The sequence below is a fragment of the Gracilinanus agilis genome, chromosome 4, assembly GCF_016433145.1.
Source record: "Gracilinanus agilis isolate LMUSP501 chromosome 4, AgileGrace, whole genome shotgun sequence".
Classification (NCBI taxonomy): domain Eukaryota; kingdom Metazoa; phylum Chordata; class Mammalia; order Didelphimorphia; family Didelphidae; genus Gracilinanus; species Gracilinanus agilis.
In genome coordinates this window covers 494,905,996-494,925,428 of record NC_058133.1, presented here as the reverse complement: position 1 = coordinate 494,925,428, position 19,433 = coordinate 494,905,996, and the positions used below count along the sequence as shown (strand labels likewise).

The 19,433-nt window shown below is 47.7% G+C and overlaps 1 protein-coding gene across 1 annotated transcript in view; it reads right to left on the bottom strand.

Annotated features, from left to right (window-relative positions):
- Window positions 1–6,716: 6,716 nt before the first annotated feature.
- LOC123244524 (S-adenosyl-L-methionine-dependent tRNA 4-demethylwyosine synthase TYW1-like) overlaps window positions 6,717–19,433 on the bottom strand; it is a 282,947-nt gene continuing 270,230 nt past the window's right edge. The window contains exon 16 of the mRNA XM_044673037.1: window positions 6,717–7,881. Coding sequence (XP_044528972.1) covers window positions 7,660–7,881 — 222 coding nt within the window. The 3' untranslated portion in view covers window positions 6,717–7,659. The remainder of the gene's footprint in view (window positions 7,882–19,433) is intronic.

Sequence of the window (19,433 nt, the reverse complement as noted above, 5' to 3'; positions counted from 1 at the left end):
ATTGACCTAGAATGGGTGAAGAGTAGATGTGGTTGTATTGAGGATAAGCCCCAAGGTGGAAGAGGTGGAGATACTACCAATTTTCCTACCCTCCAATTAATTGGTCCCAACCACTTTGGGTTAGAGTCATAGTCCCCTCTTTAGAGACCCCTCTCTGGAGAGCTCTATGATGGCTTTGAGACTTAGGGTCAGAGATTAAGAGTTGGGAAAGCCCTAATCCAAAACTTGGTTTTGCAGAAGCTAGGGAGTCACCTAGCTACAAGGTACCTGAGGCAGGATTCTGAGTCTGAGGCTTAGCACACAGTAGGTGCTTTATACATTCTTACTGTGATTCAAATTCATGTCCTTTGATTCTGAATCAAGTCTTCTTCCCATCACATCTTCTCCATCCAACCCCTTTACACCAGGCTCCTCCTCTATCCCTTGCTCTTCGGGTGTCTCATTTTCTGTTTGTGGAATGAGTTTGCTTCTCGAGCCTCACCTCATCAGTGTGATGATCCCAAGTTCTTGAAATCTGTGCCAGTGGATCACAATCTCTGGAAGATCCCAGGGATAAAATGCCTTATAAGAAGGGCAATGGATTTAGAATCAGGGGACCTAAGTTCAAATGGTGATTCTGCTACTTCCGTCCTGGATGGTCTTAGACAAATGACTTGAGGCTCAGTTTCCTTGCCTGTAAAAGGACATCTCTCCATGGTCCTTTATAGCTCTAAATCCCATTCTATAAACCTGAAATGCTTCAAATACAAGGCCCAGAGAAGGACTGAGTCTACACTATGAAAACTTCAGCTAAGCTATGTTCAGAGAGGTTCACCACCAGATATTTGGCCACAGCAACCCAAGAAGATGATCTGCCAAAGCAGAAGCTGGATCTCTAAGGCCAGATGATCACTTGTCGGGGGTTTTGAAGAAGAGATTTATCATCAGGTACTTGTGAGGTTCAGAGATTTGTTGTGTTTCATATGATAATAGTAACAACAGCATAGTAGTAAATTATGGTAATTATTCAATTATAATATATTTAGTATATCACATATTACATGTAATATAAATATTGTGTATAATCTATTACTACATCATAATATATAATTATAATAAAAATAAAATTGTAATAACAGTAATAATAACTAATATTTATATAGCACCTACTATTTGCCAAGCACTGGGCTAAGCACTAGGGACAAAATAAAAGACAAAAAACAGGCTCCAAACTGAAGACTGACAATATCCTTTGAGGAATCATTCCTCATTAGTTCATAACCAGTTACATTGGTCTTAAGAGTGATGAAGGCCTGAGTTTGAATCCTGCTTGTACCAGAAAGACATTTACTAGCTGGATGACTCGAGGCAAGTCACTTCATCTCTTTCCATTTTTTTTTTCTCTTGTATAATGAGGGCATTGTAAAATCAGTGGCTTCTTGGCCCTGTTCAGCTTGAAACTGCTGATTCTTTGACCTATGTGGCCTTAGGCAAGTCACTTGCCTGTAAAGTGAGTTGAATTAGATGGCCTCTGAGGTCCTTTCCAACTATGGATTTTATGATCCTAAATCTCTTCCCCTCTCTTGGACTCAGTTTCCTCAATGGTAAAATGAGAGGGTTGGACCAAATGGCCTTTTCTAAAACCATGAGCAGGACGACACCTTGCAGAATGGGGATGCCCATTCTCTATTGCTTCTCCACAATTGGGCTCTGCTAATATTAATTCAATACAAAACAACCCTGAGCTCCTGTGTTTGGTAATTAGCGGTTTAATTTGGCAGAGGGAGAGAAGCTAGCATCCCTTGCTCTAACTCCTAATGTGCAGTTAATTAGAGGCACTGGCAGCAGGCAGCCCCGCTGGCTTCCAAGCATCTCCCTCTACAAGGGAAGAGGTCTGCTTCTCTGCAGAAAGGCCCAGTGAAACAACAGGAAACTGCGCCAAAGGCCGAGGAGTAAGACTAAAACAGCCAATCAGATCTGGAGAAACTCCCTTTCTGTATCCACCTCACAGCATCTTTTTGAACCAAGATTCTCAGAGAGTGAGTGGAACAGGGCACAGGCATGGCAGAGGCACTTTTTTTTTTAATCCTTACCTTCTGTCCTGGAATCAATATTGTGCATTGAGGCCAAGGCAGAAAAGAGGTAAGGGCTGGGCAAAGGGGATTAAGTGACTTCCCAGAGACACACAGAGCTAGGAAGTGGCTGAGGCCAGATTTGAACCCAGAACCTCCCATCTATAGGCTTGGCTTTCAATTCACTGAGCCACCCAGCTGCCTCCAAAGAAGAGCCACTTCTGCCATAACCCAAGGGCAGAGCATCCCCATCGTGGATGCCCAAAGGTCCTAGGAAAATGGAGCATCAAGAGTAATAGTGACATTTCCTTCTCCTGAAAAAAAAAAAAGAAAACCTCCTATAGAGCAGAATCAGATACCTGGTATACAGTAGGTGCCTAGTAAATGCTTATGGTGGCTTGACTGGGGAGGGGGATCACTCTTGAGACCCAGAGGGAAACAATATCTTGCCCAAGATGACATAAATGAAAGATACTGGATTCAAACCCAGGTCTCTTTCCATAATGTATACTGCCTCTCCATTAGAAGGGCATCTCAGATGTGGGGTGGGGGTCCCACGGAGGCTCGGAGGTTACGTAGGACACGTGACTTACTCTCTCAGGGGTTGAGACTGTATTTGTGTCTTGGAAAGCTGCTTGAGCGGTTTGGTGGGGAGAGTATTCGCTTTGGAAATTAGGCCACCAGCATTTATTAAGCCCTTACTCTTTGCCAGGCATTGCTGAGCACCCGGGATTCAAAGAAAGATAAAAATCAGCGTCTGCTCTCAAGGAGCTCGTGGTCTAATGGGGAGGCAAAATGCAAGTCACTATGTACACACCAGCTATGGAGACAGAGTGAACTGGAGATAGACTCACAGGGAAGGTATGAAGAGAACTTGGGTTCAAATCCTGCCTGCATCCTAGTTGTGTTCCTGAGCAAGTCATGTAAGGTCCATAAGCCCCAGGTCTTAGTCTATAAAACAAGGTCCCTTCCAGCCATAGAGCTAGGATCCCAAGTCCCTTCAAGCTCCCGGGCCTCAGTTTCCTCTTCTGTAAAACAAGTAGGTTGGTTTAGATGGCTTCTGAAGTCTCTTCCAACCCTAGAGCTAGGATCCCAAGTCCCTTTATTTCCCCAGGCCTCAGTTTCCTCTTCTGTAATACAAGTAGGTTGGTTTAGATGGCTTCTGAAGTCTCTTCCAACCCTAGAGCTAGGATCCCAAGTCCCTTCATGCTCCCGGGCCTCAGTTTCCTCTTCTGTAATATAAGTAGGTTGGTTTAAATGGCTTCTGAAGTCCCTTCCAACCCTAGAGCTAGGATCCCAAGTCCCTTCATGCTCCCAGGCCTCAGTTTCTTCTTCTGTAATATAAGTAGGTTGGTTTAGATGGCTTCTGAAGTCCCTTCCAACCCTAGAGCTAGGATCCCAAGTCTCTTCATGCTCCCAGGCCTCAGTTTCCTCTTCTGTAAAACAAGTAGGTTGGTTTAGATGGCTTCTGAAGTCTCTTCCAACCATAGAGCTGGGATCCCAAGTCCCTTCATGCTTCCGGGCCTCAGTTTCCTCTTCTGTAATACAAGTAGGTTGGTTTAGATGGCTTCTGAAGTCCCTTCCAACCCTAGAGCTAGGATCCCAAGTCCCTTTATGTCCCCAGGCCTCAGTTTCCTTCTGTAAAACAAGTAGGTTGGTTTAGATGGCTTCTAAGCCATGAAAAAAGTCATGAAAAAAAGCGTGGCTGACAAGTGGGGTGGGGGCCAGAGACATTTTCAATTTGTTCTGCCCTTCTCAGCTCCAACAGAAGCTGTTTCGAGGTAAGCCGTGTTTTCACACTTGTCCCAAAGCACAGTCCCAGCTACTCTGAATCCCCTTGGATATCCACAGTCGATGATTAGAACCCTGCAGGATATAGTCATTCCGGCTTCCAGAACACATTACATCCCACTTTGAAAGCCGGAATATAATTGAAAAAGCTGGGCTCCTAATGACACTCAGCACACCTTCCTCATCTAAGCACTCAAATGATGACAACTAATTAGTCCCTCGATACAGTCCTGAGAAGGAGGGTGAAGATATTATCTGGGGGCTCCCAAAAGTCCGTGTCCAGGTCTGCCTTGATTAAGAGAAGCACAACATCATGTTTGCAAACACTCTGGAGAAGGTGGCCCTGGGAACTAATTACAAAATGTGAGCTCGTGCAGAATTCCTGCAAAATCTTCTGGTTTCCATTTAACGGTGGAGAGGCAGACCTTGGCTGAGTCAGTCAGGCTAAGGATTCAGAAATGATTTCTTTGTGCTAGCAATCCGCAGCTCCCGGGTTTCTCTCTCGAAACTGGATGAATATTTAACTCAATCATGATTCCTGAAGGCAAGAGGGAAGAATCCCAGACACTGGGGTTCGTGAAAGTCGTGTCACTCATTCAAAACACGGGCAACTCTTGTTCAAAAGAAGCAGGAACTGAATCCAGAGTGCTGGACCGGAGATCTTCAAAGCCCAGTCATGATGGCAGATCCCGTCATCGGTTCCAAGGTAAAGAAGTGAGTCACAAAAGCACTCGGGGGCTAATCTTTCATTCAGGCCAGCAGAATTAGTCACTGTTAATTTGAGTTCAATTGATAGGGCCCCAGGAAATGTTCAGAAATTAGTATTTGGAATAGAGAGCCTGCAATATTCCCTGAAAGAATAAAAAACTAATTGGAAATTTTTCCCTGCACTAAAATGCCATGTTGTTTGGAGTCATATTTGACCTCCTCCATCAAATGGAAGCTAGTTTCTGCAACCTGCTTTGTGCAAACAGTAAAAACTCTTTCTACAAAGACCGATGAAAGAGGGGGATATAGGGAAGAGAAGAGGGGAAGGCAGGGACAAAGAATTTTCAGCCTATTTAAAAAATGCCTATTTTGAATAGTGTGAAATAATCCATTGCCCTCCAGCCATAGATGCTGCTCTTGTCTTTTTTTCTTGGACATGGTATATGGCTAAAAGGTATGTACAGGGGGCAGCTGGGTAGCTCAGTGGATTGAGAATCAGGCCTAGAGACGGGAGGTCCTGGGTTCAAATCTGACCTCAGACACTTCCTAGCTGTGTGACCCTGGGCAAGTCACTTGACCCCCATTGTCTCGCCCTTACTGCTCTTCTGCCTTGGAACCATTACCCAGTATTGATTCTAAGATGGAAGGGAAGGGTTTAAAAGATAAAAAATAAAAGGTATATGCACTGAGTCTAGCCTCCCACGTAGGCTGGCTGGCGTTCTGCCTCATTGCCTTATTAACCATAAAACAAGAGTGCCCTGAGGATTTATTGGGGGAATGGAGCAGGTACAGAGGAATTATACTAAGTTGGGGCTATGATCCACTGGCAGCAGAGCTGAGGTTTTCAGCTCTCTTCTGGGTAAAAGGAATGGGTTACACGGAATCATCCATCAATCCCCACATTGACAACTGGCACGATCAGTGAGATTAGAGGATTATAAGATCAGAGAACCAGAAAAGGCCTCTTCAGAAGCCATCTAATACAACCCCCTTTTTTTCCAGATGAGGAAGCATTCCAGAAGAGGTGAAATAACTTGCTTCTCAGTGACTGGGACAGGTTTTGAACCCAGGTCCTCTAACTCCAGAGTTAGTGGGTTTGTTTTTTGTTGTTTTTTTTCACCATATCATCTGATATTTGAGGGGAAAAAAGGTTGACTCTTCCATAAACTATGCCGTTCTTAAGCTTTTGCCCCTCTCTTTTCACCCACAGGCATCCAAGTTCCACTTGCTCCAAGCATTCTCAGGAAGTCTTCAGTCCTCCTGGTCCCACCTCTCCTTTTTTTAACCTCTTGTCTTCCGTCTTAGAATCAATATTGTATATTGGTTCCAAGGCAGAAGAGCAGTGAGGGCTAAGCAATGGGGGTTAAGTGGCTTGTCTAGGGTCACACAGCTAGGATGTGACCAAGGCCAGATTTGAACCAGGGATACCCTCCTGAGTCTCTAGATGTAGTTCTCTGTCCACTGAGCTTCCTAGCTGCCCCATTCCATCACTTTCAATAAAAAGTAACATGTGGTGGCAGTATTTCCTATTTCTCAACTTTGTGATTATAAATAGTAAATATTCATTGTCTCGTTTGATATTCCTAGCAGGTGAAGATAATGGTATATTTTTCATAGAAGGAAACTGAGGTCCAGAGAGCAGAAGCAGCATTTCTCCTCTCCCCTCCCCCAGCCAAGGTAACGCAGCTGAGAAGCAGTGGAAGAAAGGACTCAAATCTAAGCCTGGCCCTCTTCCACCCAAACACCCCCCCACTCGTGCCCACACCCTTACTGCATTTCTATAACATTATGACGAGGTTCCTCTTTAAGGATATTTTTTGGAAAGGTAGGTATCAGTAGGTATCTATAAATTGTATCAGGGAGACTGAGAGGTCCTTGCTTTTCAACATCATTTAATACACCGATAGATTATACTGTCTTGATAAACCCCACTAGGCTCAATGGAAATGAATTCTCTTTCCTATAAGAAACCCCAAAGAAGTAGCCTTCTTCCATGGGAAAACTGCAAATCCTTCTTGGGTACCAGGTTTGGGGAACATTGTATAAATGTGGGCTGCTGCAAAAAGAGTCAAACTTTCTTTTTCGGCAGTTTTCCAGGCTTTATGAGTCACTTCTCAGAGGTTAAGAGACACATCTATAAAGAATATAATCAAAAGAAAACTGGTGTTCCAAGCATTCCAGAAAGAATATTTTATTAAGCTCAGTTCCTGGGTTGAAGGCATTTTTAAAATAACCACGATGACCTTCAAAAGAAAGGCAAGCACTGGATACTGTGTGAGCTCTGCGCTGGGGAAGAAATGGACCTCGAGATTCATCCGAGCACCGGCAACTTGGAGAACGAAGGGATGGCAGGGGCCCACTTGATACGGGTCTCTAAGATGCCTGGAAGTAAATTGTTCTCTTGGTTTGGGAATCTGGCTGGCAGAAATACTCGAATGCAAGCACACTGCAATGAGCCCTGTGCAGAAAGGCTTTCTTTCTCATCCCGTTGTGGATGAGCTCTTTAGGCAGTGCCGTGGGAAAAGAAGGACGTCCACTGACAAGGGGATCTCACCAGAAGACCAATTCGCTGTCACAGGGGCTGGCCCAGAGGCAGAAGAAATGACAAGAGCTAACCAGGTAGCTTCCATTCGTGGCAAATCGGATAGTTCTTAGGAAATACTCTTCTAAAAGTCCAGCGATCGGAACTCGAGGAGGGCAGATATTGATTGTTACAAAGAGGGCTCGGGATGACCAGGCAGGAGACTTAGCCCAGGCAGTAGCTCATCCCTTAATACAAGGTGGGCACCAGATGACGATCGCACTCGCTGCCCTTCAAGTCAAGGTCTGCCGACAATAGTTCAGATCTGCTGAAATTTCCCCAAGAGGGGCAAAACCTTGAGTTCTACAATGAAAGTCGGGGCTGAGTTCCACGCTCTCCAAGAGTTGGGATTCTGCCTTTCCTTCTTGAATGCACTGTTTCTCCCCAGAATTTTGCTTGTTGAACATTCTCTGCACGAAAATTCACTTGCGTTCTCTGTCCTTGTGAGCACACACTTAGTTAGGACTAGTCAGTTCTGGGGCCAGGATGGTCCCAGCTAACATAACACCTCCCAACTAAGCCTGAGTCTCAACAGCCAGAGATGTCCTTAGATTTGTTCTTTCTCTGGAATCTTGTGTCCTTGGGATCAAAACCTCGCTCACTGGCCCCAAAGACGGCCCAGTGGGGAGTCTTGGCCACATAATCCTTGGCGCTGAAGGTCTTCAAGCCATGACTGTTTTCATACTCTTGGATGAGCTCCTGGAATCGGTCATAATCAATCCAGGTCCACCACTCTCCATCAATCTTGAACTGTAAAGAAAAAACAGAGTTGTCCTATTAGAGGCTAAGGGTGACTACAAGAGCTGAAAATGCGACTCAGAGAAAGTGGAGCAGAAATGGTTTTCTTAAAGAAATTCCTAACACAGATCACCAAGCAACAGCCTGGTCTGTTCTCTAAAGCATGCCTTATGGAAAAAAAAAAAAAACTCACAGCAGACTGCATTATAGTCAAAGGTGAGAGAGAGAGAGAGAGAGAGAGAGAGACAGAGAGACAGACAGAGAGAGAGAGAGAGAGAGAAGAGGAAGCAGGCGAGAGGAGAGGGGGAGGGGAAAGAGAGATAAGTAGATAGATGGATCTATATAGAGAGTTAAATATGTCTATAGACATACAGCTATGTAGATATTCCAATCAGATCCTCAGAGTGTGAAGGGACCACAGAGGCCATCTAATCCTGCCTTCATGCCATCTCACTAAGTCTCAGAGAGACCCATGAAATCAAATTTACCTTCTTGCATTAGTATCTCCAATTCCCCTTAAAAAGCTGCCGTCGCAGAGTGTCTGTGTACAAACATTGAGTCGTGACATGGGAGAGAATGGAAAAAAGCCTGTTTGGCTGCGGCAGAGAGCGTGGGGAGGCGAGGGAGGCCAGGAAGGGGCCCGCCTGGGGAGAGGTTCCAGGGCCATGCAGGATGGTTTGTATTTGGTCCTCGAGGCAGCAGAGAGTCACTGGAGTCCACTGACGTGGTCTGATCTGGGTTTTTGTGTGGAAGATGGAGGGGGGACACTCAGGGTGGGGAGACCAGGTAAGAAGCTGCTCCAGCGGTTAAGAGAAAGGAGATGAGAAGCTGAATTCGGATGTGGCTCTGAAAGCAGAGAAGGGGAGGGATGCCAGGAATGTCACAGAGGAGGAAGGGACAAAATTTAGCAACTCCTTGGACCCGGGGGATGAGTGAAAGTGAGGAGTCTAGGAAAGGGGTTGGGGGCAAAGAGCATGAATTCTGTTATGGATATAACCAGGTTTGGCTTTCCAGTGGCAGTTGGTGATGTGGGACTGGCAGGGAGGAAGAGACGAGGGCTGACTGGGATGCCCGTCTAGTCAAGAAACTCCAGGGGCTCCCTAGCACCTCTAAGGGCGAAATAAAATCCTCTCGGGCTTTGAAGGCCCTTCCCCACCTGCCTCTTTCTACCTCTCCAATCTTCTGACTCAACTCCCTTCCACGTGTTGTCTTCCCCTTTAGAAGGTGAGCTCCTGGAGGTCGGGGGCCCGGCTTTTGCCTTTCTTGGTACCCCTTTAGTTCAGGCCTCCAGGCCAGTGCCTGGGACACGGTAAGTTCATTTTATTGTTTTAACTTCGTCTTCAGTCTCAGAATCAATACTAAGTATTGGTTCCAAAGCAAAAGAACAGTAAGTGACCTGCCCAAGGTCACACTGCTGGGAAATGTCTGAGGCCAGATTGGAACCCAGGACTTCCCATCTCCAGGCCTAGTTCTCCATCCACTGAGCCAACTAGGTGCCCCCATGGTAAGCTCTTAATACATATTTGTCTGCCTAACAGATAAGGTCTCAAGACATTAATACAAAGCTCAGTAAGTCCTATGATCCAGCCTAGAAACAAAATAATTCCTTTATACCTCTTATGAGCAATATCAGTAGTTCTCATTTTGATAGTGCTCTGAGCTTGATTTACAACAAGAGGCAGAATACTGAAGCATTCATAATCATCTATTTTAGACGAGGCGTCTGTTCAGAGCAATTAAGTGACTTATCCAGGGTCACACAGCCAGTAAATATGACAACAAGGATTGGAACTCAAGAATTCCAACCCTCCAAGCTCCAAAGCACCACCCCAAAGTCCAGCCCTTTTTTTTTTGGGGGGGGGGTCAGGGGGAGTGGATCGGGCTTCACAGTTCAACACACCAGCCCGGAGGCTAAACATAGGCCTGTGGCTATGGAGCTAATAATGATTAGAACCAGCTTTCCAGCTGCTGATGTAAGGAAGTGCCTCGGGTGGTTCAGCATACGCACTCCGGGGTGTTTGGACAATGGAAGACCTACACCGACTTCTGGCTAAATGGCGACAAGCTCTGTGGCTTCGGACATTACTCGGCCGTCCCGAGCGCCCAGAGTTCCCCCTCGTCATCGTCGTCACCCTCGAGAGGCCTAAATGGAGACGTTCGCCGACCCAGGCACAGCCCAAAGGAGGGCCCTCTCCGGGCCAGGGAGGTCAGCCGCGGCTCTAGAACGGAGGCTTCTGGGCCCTGCGCAGGGCCACCCCCGGAGGCCTCCGAGACGGGCCTGGGACGAGGCGAGGGGAGGGGAGGGTGCGAGAGGCTGGGGGGGAGGAGGAGGAGGAGAGCCTCCCGCCCCCCTCCTCTGCCACCCCAACGGCCCACTTAAAGGGAGAGGAGGGGGCGCTGGGCCTTTACAGTACAGACTGGACCGCCGGCCGCTCCTTCTGGCATTTCTATTTTGTCTTCCTCCTTTTAATCCAAACCTCGTACTCTTGTATGTGGCACGCAGGCCCGTCTTCTCGAGGCGAGGCACGTCTCTTCCCAGGTTTCGGGGGGACTCCTAGCCAAAAGAGTGACCCCCCAAATGTCTCTGGACTTCTGCAGTAGGAGAGCCTCTGCCAGAACAAATACCGACACAATCAGGCTCGCCAGCGTCCGTTATAAAGTGTGTGAGCCGCCGCCAATGGCCCCAAGACGGCCTCGGGGCAACTTCTACAGAAACAGGAAACGAAAGCGTTTTGGCAAAATAAGCAAATATGAGGAAGAAGATGAGGGAAGCCGCGGCCAGGGCCGGCCATCTTGCGAGGGGTCGCTGCTTCGGACATCCACCTCTGCGGAGCCCCCGGACCGTCCTGGCCCCCCGAGGCTCCGCAGAACCCAGGGCGAGAGAACCCCGAGCCGGAGGGCCTCGTGGCGAGCGGACAAGGGAGGAAAGGAAGGATGAGGGAGGGTCGGGGAAAGAGGACGGGACGGACGGGACGGACGAGACAACCGTGACCGGGATCCAAGAGCGAAAGCGTGCCAAGAGGAAGGCGCGATCTGCAGCCACAAATAACCACAATATTCATCGTGGGAAGAGCCAGCCTTTAAGGAGTGATTTAAGGCCGGCAGAGCCCCCTCCACGTCGTATCTCATCCGATCCTCACAACAGCCCTGTGAAATAAGGGAGATTATTCCCCACATTTTACATATCGGGAAACTGAGGCAGAAAGCAATTCAGTGACTTGCCCAGGATCATGAAGCTAAGGAAGTCCCTGCGGCAGGTTTTGAACTTGGGTCTTCTCACCTCCCAATCAAGCCACCTATTTGTATCAGAAACAGAAAACCTATCCCATACTGAGAAGAATGTTAAGATAGGATACAGCAAGGTGGCTCAGAGGACAGAGAACCAGGCCTGTGGTCCAGAGGACCTGAGTTCGAATCTGACCTCAGACCCTTCCTAGCTGTGTGACCCTGGGAAGTGACTTAACCTAATTGCCTACCCCTTGCCTTTCTCTGTCTTAGATTTGTTACTAAGACAAAGTAAGGGCTAAAAAAAAGATATAGGACATATATATGTGCATATGTGCGTGTGTGTAGATATAATGTATATGTATAGGAAGAGGATGAATGTGACAATAAAGATGCTGAGGATGGACAGACACCCAGCACACTGAAAACATGGAATAAACCCTTGCAAAGGGGGCAGCTGGGTGACTCAGGAGATCAAGAGCCGGGCCTAGAGAAGGGAGGTCCTGGGTTCAAATTTGACTTCAGACACTTCCTAGCTGTGTGACCCTGGGCAAGTCACTGAACCCTCATTGCCCACCCTTACCACTCTTCTGCCTTGGAGCCCACACACAGGATTAATTCTAAGACAGAAGGTGAGGGTTAAAAAAAAATCCTTGTTAACTATTTCATTCCTTTCAGGAGGAACAGAGTGCCGGGCCTGGAATCAGAAGGACCTGAATTCACTTCCAACCTCAGAGACTCACTTATCTGTGTGACCCTGGACAAGTCATTTAACCTGTTTGCCCCTAAATTCCTCATCTGTAAAATGGGCACCCTAAGAGCCCCTCCCCCGGGTTGATGTGAGGATCGAGAGAGAACAGCTGTAAGGAAGGCCCTGGGAGGCCCGAGGGGCACCGCTGCCTCGGAGCCAGCCTTCCTGGCTCGGCTCCTCCATCTCTTAGCAGAGACGCCCCCGGCCCAGGGCCGCCATCCCTTAAACTGTCCGGCCAGCTTCAGCAGCATCTTAATGCCTGCGCAGGGCCACCCGCTCCGGGGACGCGTCCTCCACACAGCCGCCATCCATTCAAGCCCCGGCCGAGGCCCGGTCAGTGCCCGAGCAGCAGGCGGCGGCCCGGAAGAAAAGCAGTGGCGAAGGCCCACGCGAGGGCCGAGGTCCAGGGCCTCAGCGGCCAGCCACGGGGCTGCGGCCACGAGGAGCCTCCACAGGCCTGCACCAAACCCAAGCCCGATCCTGGCCTCCCTGACCCGAAGCCGGGCCAGGACGCAGAGCCGAGCGGCTCCTGCGTGGACGGCGTCAGAAGGGCCGTCCCAGATCCGGGATGGACCCTTCAGAGCTCCCCACAAAGGGAAATCCCCAGCCCAGGCACCCCGCGGAGCCTCTGCTGAGGCCGGCAGCATCACCAACGGAAGGAGGGGGCGCAACCAGGCCACTGCCCAGAGAGGGAAGGGCCGGGCCGGCACGAGCAGCCCCACCGTCTGCCCTTCATTTCACACATGAGGAAACCCGGGGGAGGGACTTGTCCAAGGTCAGGCGGCTAGTGAGCCAGAGAAGCCCATTTGCCCCCTCTCTGACTCCAAGCCCAGAGCTCTGGCCGGACCACACTGACTAAAAGGCTAGGCAGGAATCATGGATGCTCCACGGTGGGAGCACCTGCCCAGAGGCTGGAAATCTCTTCTCTTGTGTTTTGTTTCAGAGTAGACAACTATTTCAATGCAAGAAGCGTCTGTGCTATTCCCACGAATTTTAGGTATTTAAAAACCTGATTTAGATGGACCAGCTGGGTGGTTCAGTGGAAGAAGAGCCAGGCCTCAGGAGGTCCTGAGTTCAAATCTGACCTCAGATATTTCCTAGCGGTGTGACCCTGGGCAAATCACTTAACCTCATTGCCTAGGCCTTACCATTCTTCTGCCTTGAAATGAAAATACATTATTGATTCTAAGACAGAAGATAAGGATTTTTATTTTTTATCTGATTCTGTGAGAGAGTCCCTAAATTTCGCCACATACTACCAAAGATCTACACAACACAAACCTGGGGAAAGTCCCTGCCCTAGGGTAAAAAAGCCATGTTTTGGGTGAAGATGGAATTGACTCTCCCCTTGCCTATTTTTAAATTAATCAACAAAAACTGAAAACACCCCCACTTCACACTAAGTAGGGGAGGTTCACAAGCTACTTACCAAAAGTGAGTGAAAACCCAGAGGCAACTGAGCACCCCCTGGGCAGTGCTAAGCAAACTGAGAGACTGCAATTGGTCCCCTTAAAGTGGAGGAAGGGACGGGAAGGGACATAAAAAAGGACTATAAAAGGTGACGAACTTCCTGTCTAGGAGCTCTTCGTTCTGAATTTTTGGGTTGGAGGATCTTGGGCTGAGACTGTGGCTTGTAGCTATGCCTTCGACCTGGGACTCTGGATCATGGACAGCTTCTGGTAAGGCAGCTCTTGGACCTTCTCCTTTGGAGCTTCGACCAGGGTGAGTGAGAAGCAGACCCTCCTTTCCTGCCTTCTGGAGAGATTAGTTCCGGAGAGGCCTCCCCTTCTTAGAGGAGGCCACATGGGTGCAACCCTTGTTTAATTTACCACCCAGCCCTCTGGTTGGGGCTAAGGAGCCCTGCTGGAGTTGAATAAGCACCAGAGCAAATATTTAGTGTGGTAGGATAACATCTTCTCTATTTTCTTTTTCATTTCTCTATTTTCACTCTCTCCACCTTCCTTCTTGTAAATAAAACTAATTAAAAGTCATTTTGGCTATAATATTTTTAAATCAGCAACTACAGTATTATCTTAGAATCCTCATATATTTAGTCCAACCATAAAATGTAATTCCTTACATGGGGCCAAGTCCTGGGAGGTTAAGTTTAGCATAAAGAGACCTCAGGTAATTCTTATTCTATGCTTATTCATTCTTACTTCAAATGTTCAACAAGGCAAAATATTATTAAATCATGGAGGAAAGCCTTACTTCCCAGCCTTCTGGTATACCAAGTCAAAGCTAGCTGGTTATTCTCTGGTCCAAGAGAGAAGGGAGTGAGTGGGGAGCTCAAGAGAGAGGTGGTCAGGTGAAGGGGGACAGGAGGTAAGTGGTGATTCAGTTAAAGACATTTAGTGTCCATCCATTGGGGCCAAGAGCTGGTTGTTTCTTTCAAGGGTTTAGCACAAGAGCAAACAATTTATCTTATGGAGTTTATGAACAAAATCTTTAGGTACTGGCTTTCTTTTATTTCCTTTTTCAATTAATAAGCACTAATTTCCCCATCCTCCCTCTCACTGCATTGGGGAGGGGGGGAAAGATGACAAAACCCTTGTAACAAAGATGCACAGCTCAGCTCCCACAATGGCCACGTCCAGAATGGTATGTCTGAAAGCATCATCTCTCCTGCTTTCTTTCCTGTAAGGGAGAGTTTAAAGAGGGAATCTAAACACCCCATTTCTGCTGGGCTCCCATCCTTCCCAACCCCAAACTGAAGACCAACATCTTCCTGCTCTAAGTGTTGCCACAAAGGAGCCGATTCACAACAAACTTAGGGCAGGGATGCTGCCTTTCTAGACTCGAGCTCTAGAACCAGCTCCCCCTGATTAACAAGCCAGGCTCCTGGCTTCCTGGCCCCATTTGCCCAGGGAGAATCGCCTGCTGAAAAATAGTGACATTATAAAATCCTCATTTTCTTCCCAAAGAAATCAAGCACCTCTCTCACATTTTGTTTCTAGTGGTGCTGAGTTATAAGGTCCCTGTTCATGGCAGATGAAAATCTGGCATCCATCGGGTTCTACAGACATGGAGGAAAGAGCTTCTAAACTTAGTCTTTCCCAGAAGCTCCCATTTGGGATGGGGTTTCATACGCCTCTTATCAGGATATTCTAGGTATGTCGCCTTCCTTGCAATGTTTGTCCTAGACATTTATCCGGATCTCACACCAAGAAATATTCTAAAACAGAAAAGTTCCTGTCAATCATTCCCCCAGTCCCTCTTATCCATCGCTGGCATCTTCCTCTGACAACAAGCCCTGCTCCTGCTGGCCAACCTTTTCCCGATGCTTCTGCCCTGTGGGTATGCCTGCCCGGCTGCTCCATGCTCCCCGAGAAGAGCCGGCGCTCTCCGTTTGTAGTGAGAATCATTTCCTTCTATCCATTATTCAGTTATAGGCTCGAAATGTTATGAGTTGGAAGGGACCTTGGAGAACAACTAATCTAATGTCCTCATTTTTATGGATGAGGGAGGCTCCGTGTGGGCCCAGAGAGAATGAATGACTTGCCTGTGGCCACAAAGCTAGTTAGTGGCTGTCGGGCTCATCGAATGGGAGAGCCGGGTCTGGAGATCGAGCGGTTCAACCCTCTCATCCCCCTGAGATGGAAACTGAGGCCTCCGGCCCTCTCGTCCAATGTTCTTTCCAAAATGACTCTAAAGCCACACTGTGCAACAGCAAAGCTTCCAGCAGCCAGACAGGGAGGACAGAGCAGGAACAAGAGGATGCACGAGAGAGAAATGAGGGGGAGGAGGCAAGCAAGGGACAGGAGCCCCCCTTCACCGCCATCCCAGCTCCAGCAGCAGCAGCCCCGGGTCAGAGGGGGGCCCGGCCTCCGAGAGCTCGGGACGGAGCGCCGCCGCCCTAAACGTCACACCGGACGAGAGCGCCGCTCTGCTCACCACCTCCTGTCTCGAGCAGCCGCTCGACCTGCCACCTCGGAGGACGCTGTAAGAACTCGCGGCACACCTCGCCCTCTGAGCGATGCCACAGAGGATTCTGGGGAGGGCCGAGTACTCCTGTCTGCCCTCGGTCTGCACCCTCAGAACACCATCTCCACGACCCAGGACCACCTTCTCTAAGTGCCTCCAGCTCTTTGCCTTGCCCTAGTATTCCACTCAGTCACCGAGGCGACCATTAACCTCTAATTAGAAGATACGTCACCCTAATCAATACAGCCCATATTACCCAAGGACTCCGAGTTCACAAAAGTGCCCGGTCTTCAAAGGAAGAAAACTTGAGTTCAGAAATCTGTCTTATTTTTCACTTATGCCCTGGAATAGAAGCTGTGTACGTGGAAGGTCCAGGATGCCCAGTAATTCTAAACCAAGCCCAGCCCATGGAAAGCTTCCTTTATGAAGAAGCTTCTTCTGGAAATAAAGGGTTCAATGAGGTGATCTCTAAGGTCCTTCCCATCTTGAACCCAGAGCTTCTTTATCCTCTGAGGAAGGGCAATGTATGCGGAGGAACCTTCACCATGTGTGCCATCTCCCTGGCCCCCATCCCTACTCCTCTACTTGGCCAAAAACTGACTTAGAATCCCACAGGTGGGTCCAAAAAAGTCACACGTAACTAAACCCATTCAAAGATATTTTCCCAGGAGCCAGTTGAATGAAGCCTGGTCCCAGCTCTCTAGGAGGTTACAATAGTCAAAACGGACTCCAACCAATATATAAAAGTAAAGTTTACATACAGCAAATATAACCATTTAAAATCAAATATTGCAGGGGCAGCTGGGTAGCTCAGTGGATTGAGAGCCAGGCCTAGAAACGGGAGGTCCTGGGTTCAAATCCGGCCTCAGATACTTCCCAGCTGTGTGACCCTGGGCAAGTCACTTGACCCCCATTGCCTACCCTTACCACTCTTCTGCCTTGGAGCCAATACATAGTATTTTTGGGTTGGAGGGTTTAAAGAAGATAAGGGTTTAAAAAAAAAAAAAAAGAATCAAATATTCCCTCTTCTGGGAATATCACGGGTAAGCTGGCTTTCTTGTCTATGCAGACAATTACTGCCCAATCTCTCCCTTCAGTTCCACAGGTTCCACATGGAGAGCCATCAATGAACATTTGCTGAATTATTGATGACTGAATGGCAAAGGAGTAATAATCTCACAAGGCGATGTGGGCAGCCCCCCAAGTCCTCAGCCACAGAGTTGGGGAACTGTTGGTGGAAAGGCAATGAGGAATCCCAAGGCAGACTCTACTATCAGCATGCATGGACAGGGCTTGCCCTTTTATGATAGCTAGTGCACATCACACACGTCCACACACACTATAACAAAAATACTTCATTAGAGCCCAGGATCAAAGAGCTCATAGGACTGTAGACTTGGACTTGGAAAGGACCCCAAACGCCATCTGGACACCCAACCTCCTCATTTTACAGATGGGGAAGCTGAGGCCCAAGGAGGCTGATGTGCCCAAGGTAACATAGGGAGGCAGAATTTGAACCCAGTTCTTCCAACCTCAAAGCCAGTATTCTTTCCAGTGCCTCATGCTTGCAAAGTATTAACAACCACATGAACGACCATTCCAAATTATTGAATATAAGGGAAATGCAAATTAAAACAATTCTAAGGTTTCATTTCACATTTAGAAAACTGGCAAAAAGGACAAAAGAAAGAGTCAATGTTGGAGTGGATGCAGGATCTAGTATTACTCATAAGAGGTATGACTTATCTAACCTATTCATTAAAAAAGTAGAAATTGGGGCAGCTAAGGCGGCTAAGTAGATAGAAAGCCAGTGCTGGAAATGGGAAGTCCTGGGTTTAAATCTTAGCCTCAGCCACTTCCTAGCTGGGCAAGTCACTTAGCCCCCACTGCCTAGCCCTTACTGCTCTTCTGCCTTGGAGCCAATACACAGTATTGATTCTAAGACAGAAGGTAAAGGTTTAAAAAAAAAAAAAAGAAGGAATTATGGGGGCAGGGGGTGGGGGGGAGCCAGGACAGTAAAGTACCCTTTATCCTGGAGAAGCAATCAGCAGCCATGCCACCAAAGGAAGTCAAAGACAGAAATAAAGGCCTCCCATGTTCCCAAATATGCAGAGCTCCACTGTTTCATAACAGCAAAACACTTCAAACAAAATGAGTGCCCACTGATTGGGAAATGACTAATTAACTTATGAAAGTATTACTGTACTGTAAGAAACATGGAAATCCTTGAATGAAATGTTCCAACGGCCAGTACACACAACAGCTACAACAATGTAAATGAAAATGGCCTAAATAAAAATGGAACCTCGTATGATTACAATGACCAAATGTGGCTGGGGAGAAGCAATAAGGAAATGGCCCTTCTTCCTTTCATCTGGAGAGTGGGGGGCAAGGCGGACAGAATGCTGAATATACCTTCAAATGCATCACTGCTTCTGTTCCTTTTGCTTAATCTTTTTTATCTTTGTTCCAAGTGAAGGCTTCCTGGGAGGAGGGGGCCTTATCTCCCCTGAAATAACTGTGAACTTAAAAATAAAATAATATGAAAACAGCCAAGCACGATCCTGGTGGCCTCTTCCATGAAATCCTCCAGCCCTGAACCCACCACAAGGGCCAAACACTCACTAGTCCTTTTCCTTCTTAGCTAGAGGCCCCACGTATGGTGGTGACATCCTTACTTAGGCAGCTTGTTTTGATCATTTATCAAGCAATCAGTCAGGGGAAGATGAGCTGCAAGCAGCCTTGTTGTCAGAGTGATTATCTCCTGGTATTTGAATATATACTTTTCTCTTGTTTCCAGCCTCCCTTGTGCCTTGACTAGAGTTTTAAATAAGGCAAAAAACACAAAGGTCTCCAGGCTGAGAATCAAGAGCCGCTGGCATCCTTCTAGAACAGTGATTCCCAAACTGGGCACTACCACCCCCTGGTGGGTGCTGCAGCAATCCAGGGGAGCAGTGATGGTCACACTTTTTTTGTATTACATTCTATTCTGAGTTTAATAAATAGCTTCATAATTTCCAGGGGGCACTAAGTAACATTTTTTCTGGAAAGGGGGCGGTAGGCCAAAAAAGTTTGGGAACCACTGATCTAGATCTCTTCTTCCAAGGGGCAACAACAGTTTGACAAAGAACCAAGCCTGGGCATTCTCAGTGGTTCTTGCCGAGGGCTGCAATGTCACCTCTTGCTTTAGGTGAGAGCCCAAAGAGCTTTGTGCAAGAAGACTTCTTCCTCTCTGATTCAAAGAAGGAAGAGGCCAAGACCTGAAGGAGAATAATTATCTCTCTGCCATGATTCCAGAAGGGAAAAAAAGGAAGAGAAACTATCCCAAGTCTTTTTTTTTTAACTGTTACTTTTGTCTTTTTGTTTTAAGCTCTCATCTTCCATCTTAGAATCAATACTGTGTATTGGCTCCAAGGCAGAAGAGTGGTAAGGGCTAGGCAATGGGGGGTCAAGTGACTTGCCCAGGGTCACACAGCTGGGAAGTGTCTGAGGTCAGATTTGAACCCAGGACCTCCCATATCTAGGCCTGGCTCTCCATCCACTGAGCCACCCAGCTGCCTCCACTTTCTGTCTTAGTAACAACCCTAAGACAGAAAGGCAAGAGCTAGGCAAACAGAGTTAAGGGGCTTCCCCAGAGTCCTATAGCTAGGAAGTGTCTAAAGCC